Source organism: Chiloscyllium plagiosum, chromosome 32 (assembly GCF_004010195.1).
Source record: "Chiloscyllium plagiosum isolate BGI_BamShark_2017 chromosome 32, ASM401019v2, whole genome shotgun sequence".
In the NCBI taxonomy this organism is placed as follows: domain Eukaryota; kingdom Metazoa; phylum Chordata; class Chondrichthyes; order Orectolobiformes; family Hemiscylliidae; genus Chiloscyllium; species Chiloscyllium plagiosum.
Window position 1 is genome coordinate 38,581,083 of NC_057741.1, and position 6,751 is coordinate 38,587,833.

The 6,751-nt window shown below is 45.8% G+C and overlaps 1 protein-coding gene across 1 annotated transcript in view; it reads right to left on the reverse strand.

Annotated features, from left to right (window-relative positions):
• Positions 1 to 6,751, reverse strand: part of arhgef38 (Rho guanine nucleotide exchange factor (GEF) 38) — a 91,625-nt gene that overhangs the window by 19,717 nt on the left and 65,157 nt on the right. The window contains exons 10-11 of the mRNA XM_043674467.1: positions 3,337 to 3,675; positions 675 to 827 (exon numbers count right to left, since the gene is read on the reverse strand). Coding sequence (XP_043530402.1) covers positions 675 to 827; positions 3,337 to 3,675 — 492 coding nt within the window. The remainder of the gene's footprint in view (positions 1 to 674; positions 828 to 3,336; positions 3,676 to 6,751) is intronic.

Consider the following 6,751-nt stretch of genomic DNA (forward strand, 5'->3'; position numbering starts at 1 on the left):
TCTATGTTCTATTAAAACAAACTGACTGGATACAGGAAGACCTTAGTAACAGGAGCTTCCATGTCTGCAGTGCATTTGACAATCAAAAACTTCCCAATGTGAAACTTTGTACCATGAAGCAATATCTGGCATTCAACACATAATCAGAGATGAGTGCAGGCGACCTGAAGTTTGGTTTAAAAAGGTAGATTTTAAGGTACCATCCTATGGGGGATAAAAGAGTAAGGTTGAGAGGATTAGGGAGGGAATTCCAGAGCCTAGATCCCCAGAAGCTGAGCTACTATTTCAGGCGGCCAACAATATACTGGGGTGGAGGGGGGAGGTTAAGTTCGCTGGGTGGTCTATTTGCGATGCAGAGAGACCTCACAGTGTGGGTTCCGTTCCTATCACCGGCTGAGGTTACCCTGAAGGACTCTCCTTCTCAACCTCTCTCCTCACTCTGAGGCACGGTGACCCTCAGCTTAAACCATGACCAGTCATCTCTCTAATGACGGAGCACTCCATGGTCTGGTAGGACTGCGGCAACTTTTAATGTATTCAGAAGAGAAACTACTCAAGTACAAAAATAACAGGCATTGTCAATGCTACACTACTGAGAAATAGATGGCAAGAAGGGCAGTTCTTTTACACTCATAAAACATGCATCTTAATGAAAAAGGACAGTGCTGACTAACCACGGAGGCAGATGATCTTTTCTTTGACCGTTCTTCTAAGCTGGTCCTCCTTTCAATCACTCTCTGAGATCCAAACTCTTTACCAAATGACAAACTGTGAATTTCTTCAATGGCTTGCTTTTTCCTGTCTTGAACCCTGTCTGAAGGAGAAACCTAAAATATAAAAACAAACCAGGTTATGACCCGTCAGTAGTTATCCAATTGTACAGACTGCTGGAGGCCATTTGGCCCATCATGTACCTTTGAATGAGCGAGCCATGCTACCCCCCCTCTTTGTCTTGGCATAGCCTTATCATTCATTTCCGTTTCAAGTATTGATCCAATTCCCATTGGAAAGTTATTACCTTTCTAGGAGTGCATTTTTTAAAAAATAGAATAGAATCCCTATAGTTTGGAAACAGGCCAGTTGGCCCAACACTGACCCTCTGAAAATTATCCCACCCAGACACATCCCCCCTACCCTATCATTAATGCACCTAACCTAGACATCTCTGAATGCTATAGAGAATTTAGCATGGCCAATCCACCTAACTCACACAGCTTTGGACTGTGGGAGGAAACCCAAACAGACACAGGAAGAATGTGCAAACTCCACAGTCAGCCCAGGGTAGAATCGAACCTGGGACCCTGGAACTATGAGGTAACAATGCTGACCACTGAGTCACCAGGCCACCTTAATTTCAGGAGATAACTCCCTGAGTTTAAAAAAAAAATCAAAGGCTTCTCATTTCCCCCTTGGTATCTTTGCAAATTCTACATCCTCCAGCGAAAGTAAACTCAATTATCTAGAATGTTGAAAGAATCTGAACTCCTGAACAGATATACAACCACAGATTAACAACAGGAACAACACAGGCTAAAAGGTTTAAAGGCTTCCTATTTCTTTCCATTTCTTTATATTTTTACAGACATTGGAAGCAGTGGTGACAACTGGTTTACTAACTCATTTCATTGTTGAGGAAGAGTGGAAATCAGTGATTGTAAAGTGGCAGCAAAATCTAACAGGGGGAAAATACCAAGGAGTTTAAAAAGCTCCCCAGGTAGGTTCCAGGCAAACAAAGCAGAGACAAGACAAACAAAAGTTGCTTTTTTTTACTGAGAGGGGAGTTGTAATCTGGGCCACGCTGCCTGAAAGGGTGATGCAAGCAGGTTCAGTTAAAAAGTTTCAAAAGGGAACTGGATAAATACTAGAAACATCAGAGGCAAGTGGTTAGTTTTTCAAAGAGTCAACACAAGATGAAAGGCCTATTCCTGAACTGCTTTTCCGTTTTTACTCTCCAACTCAGCACCGCCCTCTTGGCCTGTCCTATCTGTCCACCTTCCCTCCCACCTATCAGCTCCACCCTCCCCACTGACCTATCACAATTACCCACAACCTGCATCCACCTATCACCTTCCGACCTACCTTACTCCCAGCCCCAACCTCAACTCCCACCTCCGCTCCCCTGAATAATTTCTCAGCACCCTTCCTCTCTGACATTCCTGATGAAGGGTTTATGCCCGAAATGTTGACTCCTGTTCCTCAGATGCTGCCTGACCTGCTGTGCTTTTCCAGTGCCACATTTTTCAATTCTTCCTGAATTATATGATTCAACATCCTCAGCCTCCACCAACGCCACAGTGAACCAAACCGCAAATTGGAGGAACAACACCTCATCTTCCACCTGGGCAGCCCACAGCCCGAAGGACTCAACATTGAATTCTCTAATTCTAAATAACCTCCCTCCCCATCCCTTGACTCCCTTCTCAGCCCCTCCTCATCCCTTCAACTGCTCACAGCCACCTACTGGATTCATTCCTCCCATTGACCAATGGGATGTAGAGGTCGTTTCCTCTACCTGTCTTCACCTATCTCCACTTCACCATCCTGCTCCCGCCACCCCCTTTATCTGCAGCTCCCCCCTACACCCACCCCCAGTCCTGAAGAAGGGTTACACCTGAAATGTCAACTTCTCTACCTCCTGACGCTGCCTGGCTTGCTGTGTTCTTCCAGCCTCTTGCCTGTCTATTTTGGATTCCAGCATCTGCAGTATTTTTTGTCTCTGATTCAACAACAATGGCATTTGAACCATGATTGTGTGAGCTGAAATACAGAATGGAACTGCTGAGAGAATGCTCGCACTGCCCCCTGGTGTAAGCATGGTGTGCAGTAGAGGTTGCTTGGCCCAGGAACAGTCAATGGGTGTTTACATTTCAATGTACCGCAGAAGGTAATGGATTCATATTGTCAGAAACTATGATGTAGGCACTGCACACAGACAATCCAAATTTCATCTATTACCCATCCGTACTTAAAATATCTCTCCTTTTAAAGATGGCAATAACTTCTGCTCCACACCATGAGTATAGCGCAATGTTATAATCAGTAGCCTGTGTGGAGAAGTGTCATCTATCATTGCCTCTTAAATAGCCTAGCCCTAAGTTTATGTCTCCTCATTCTAGACTCTGTTCCACCCTCCCCCGTCAAAGGATATACCTTATCTACCTCATCAAATCCTTTTACCAGCTTCAAAATCTCAATGAGACAATCCTTTAATCTTCAATACTTCTAAATCAATCCATCTGAGCAGAGTACCAGAGAATTTCAGCAGTACATGTTAATGAAATGGTTTCAAGGTAAATTCGGTGAACTGAAGCCCCTCACCCACAGGTTCAAACCCACCAGGATGGTCTTTACAGGTGGGGAGGCCTGCAGCGCTGAGCTCATGAGGTCCCTGAAGACAGCCATGAAGCAGAAGATGCAGTTAATTAGTATTTTCTTTGCCGCCTTGTTAAACTTCTGAAGTTCCTCCACCAACTGGCCATTCAATGCTTCATAATCCTTCTTTGCCTCGTTCAGTTCCTCTGCCTCCCTCTTGTCTCTCACGCTTTCGGACTGCTTGAGGCAGCTGACATAATCGAGCAATTTGTCATAACGCTTCTGTATGAGCTTCTGAGGAGTCGAAAATAGGATGTGTAACGTGGCAAGTGGCGTCACAACGAGCCTTTCCAAACGATCTTTCTGAAATGATAAGTCAGGAGTAAGATGTTATGGTTGGGGTTAGAGATAGACCCAAGCAGGTGTTCTGCCCAACACTGAATCCCAGTCTGGCAGCATCCCACTTGTACAAGATTCATCCTTGTGCTCAAACACATCCATGGCTCATTCATCCCCCATCTCTATAACCTTCTCCTGCCCCACAACCCTCCAAGATCTCTGCACACCTCCAATTCTGTCCCCTTTCATTTCCCAAACTTTCATTGTTCCATCATTGGGTAAAGGTGATGTAATAGTGGTATTATTGCAAGACTGTCCAGAGACTCAAATAATGTTCCCAGATTGTAGAGTTTGAATTCAATAAAATGCTGGAATTAAGTGTCTATTGAAACTATTATCGATTGTCAGAAAAACCCCTCAAGTCACTAATGCCCGTTAGGAAAGGGAACTGCCGTCCTTACCTGGGCAATTAGGGACAGACGATAACTGCTGGCCGAGATAGCAAGACCTACACAAATGAATTTTTTGAAAAAACAGCATTTGTGCCATCAGCTGCCTGGGCCTTAAACTTTGGAATTCCGAGAATTCTGACAAAACTGCTCCATTTCTCAATCTCTCTCTTACCATTCTGTAAAACCCACCTCTTTAACCCAATATTTCCTCATTTGTCCCACAGTCAAACTTTGTCAACAATACTCCTCTGAGACATTTTACTTCACAAGAGGGAGTCACCCAGCCAGATAAGGTCCACCTTTAAAAATATTACATCGCTGTGGAATCCTTGAGGGAACAAGAGGAAGAGAAATTCCTTCCCACTTGCTCCGTGTGGAGTCTCTGGGGTCAGCCTGGGACAAGATGAGTGGGACAGTCTATCAAAGTGTCTGTCCTCTGTTCTGAATTTTCAAAATGTCATTCATTGGATTTGGACATTGTTGGGTAGGCCAGCATTTACTGCGTAATTTCCAACTGCCCTGAGGAAGATGTCCACTTGTACTGTGTTGGTAAAGTGACAGTGCAGTTAGGGAAGGGTCACCAGGGTCTTGACCCATAACAACGGAGATAATTCGGAGTCTGGGTGGTGTGCAACTTGAAGGGGAACTGGCAGGTGGTGGGTGTTAATTGTATATTCATTGTGTTTTAATTGTATGCAGCTGGTGAACAGATGGAAAAAAAACTTGAGTTTGGATGTGCACAATGTTCACCGTTGAGGATGAATACAAGCTTCTCTGAAAAGTGGCTTTCTCGAATAAGACAGCGGTAATTCTGGGAGTTGGAGAAACACGGCAGGTCAGGCAATATCAGGGGTACAGGAAAGGCACAGTGGGTCAGGCAGTATCGGGGGCAGTGGGAAAGGGCACAGTGGGTCAGGGAGTATTGGGGGCAGTGGGAAAGGGCACAGTGGGTCAGGCAGTATCGGGGGCAGTGGGAAAGGGCACAGTGGGTCAGGTAGTATCAGGGGAACAGGAAAGGCACAGTGGGTCAGGGAGTATCGGGGGGAACAGGAAAGAGCACAGTGGGTCAGGGAGTATCGGGGGAAACGGGAAAGGACACAGTGGATCAGGGAATATCTGGGGGAATGGGAAAGGGTGCGGTGGGTCAGGCAGTATTGGGGAGGGTATGGCTGGAGTAAATAGACAAGGTGTTTTCCCGGGGGTGGGCGAGTCCAGAACTAGAGGGCATAGGTTTAGGGTCAGAGGGGCAAGATTTAAAATGGACCTAAGGGGCATCATTTTCATGCAGAGGGTAGTGTGTGTATGGAATAAGCTGCCAGAGGAAGGCTGGTACAACGCCAACATTTAAAAGGCATCTGCATAGGTACATTAATAGGAAGGATTTAGAGAGATATGGGCCAAGTGCTGGAAAATGGGCTGAGATTAATTTTGGCTATCTGGCCGGCCTGAGCTAGGTGGACCTAAGGGTCTATTTCCGTGCTGTACAGCTCTATGACTCTATGTTATATTATTGGGACTAGGGCAACAAGGGATGTGATAAACACCAGCGATGTACCATCCCACAAGTGAGTAAAAGAATGAAACTTGCTGAGCAATGAATGAATGAACAAGATGTGCTGAAGGACAGCCATTAGTTGGGATGGATTGTAGCCATTGAGAGAAAGGGGGATGTTTTCTCCAGTCTCACAGTGCAGTCTCACAGATACACTCATGGTTATAGTCACTGATGGAATAGAGTTCCCGTACTCCATCACAGCCGAGGTCACCTGAAGCATGGCACTCTACTTAAAGAAACTGGTCACCCCAGAGACTTATATACCTGAGCAATGTGATGTTTTAGAGGTTACAGGCAGCTGTGAAGCTGTATCTATGATACCCAGGCTCCAGTTTGTTTTAAGGCTGCCAGGGACAATATAAATGGTGCCACATTTTGGAATATAACATGGGTGGCACAGTGGCTCAGTGGTTAGCACCGCTGCCTCATGGCGCCAGGGACCTGGGTTTGATTCCATCCTCTGGCGCCTGTCTGGGTGGAGTTTGCACATTTTCCCCGTGTCTGCGTGGGATTCCACTGGGTGCACCGAATTTCTCCTGCAGTGCAAAAATTTGCAATTTTGGGTGGATTGGCCATGCTAAATTTTCCCATAGCGTGCAGGGATGTGCAGGTTAAGGTGGATTGGCCAGTGGGAAATTCTGGGGCCAGATTAGATACTGTCTGACCTGCTGTGCTTTTCCAGCACCATTCTAATATTGACACTGATTTCCAGCATCTGCAGTCCTCATTTTCGCCCAGTGGTACAAACACAACGTGCCGAGGAATGTTCAGGTTCGGGTGGACTGGCCAGTGCTAAATAGCCCACAGTGCTCAGGATGTGCATGTTAGGGTGAATTGGCCATGCTAAATTGACCCATCGTGTTTAAGATGTGTTGGTTAGGGTGGATTGGCCATGCTAAGTTACCCCATAGTGTTCATGGGTGTGTAGGTTATGGTGGATTGGCCATGCTAAATTACCCACAGTGTTCATGGGTATGTAGGTTATGATGGATTGGTCAAGCTAAACTACCCCTTGATGGTCAGTGATGTGCAGGTTAGGGTGGATTGCTCATGTTAAATTACTAATAGTGTTCAGGGGTGTGTAGGTTAGGGT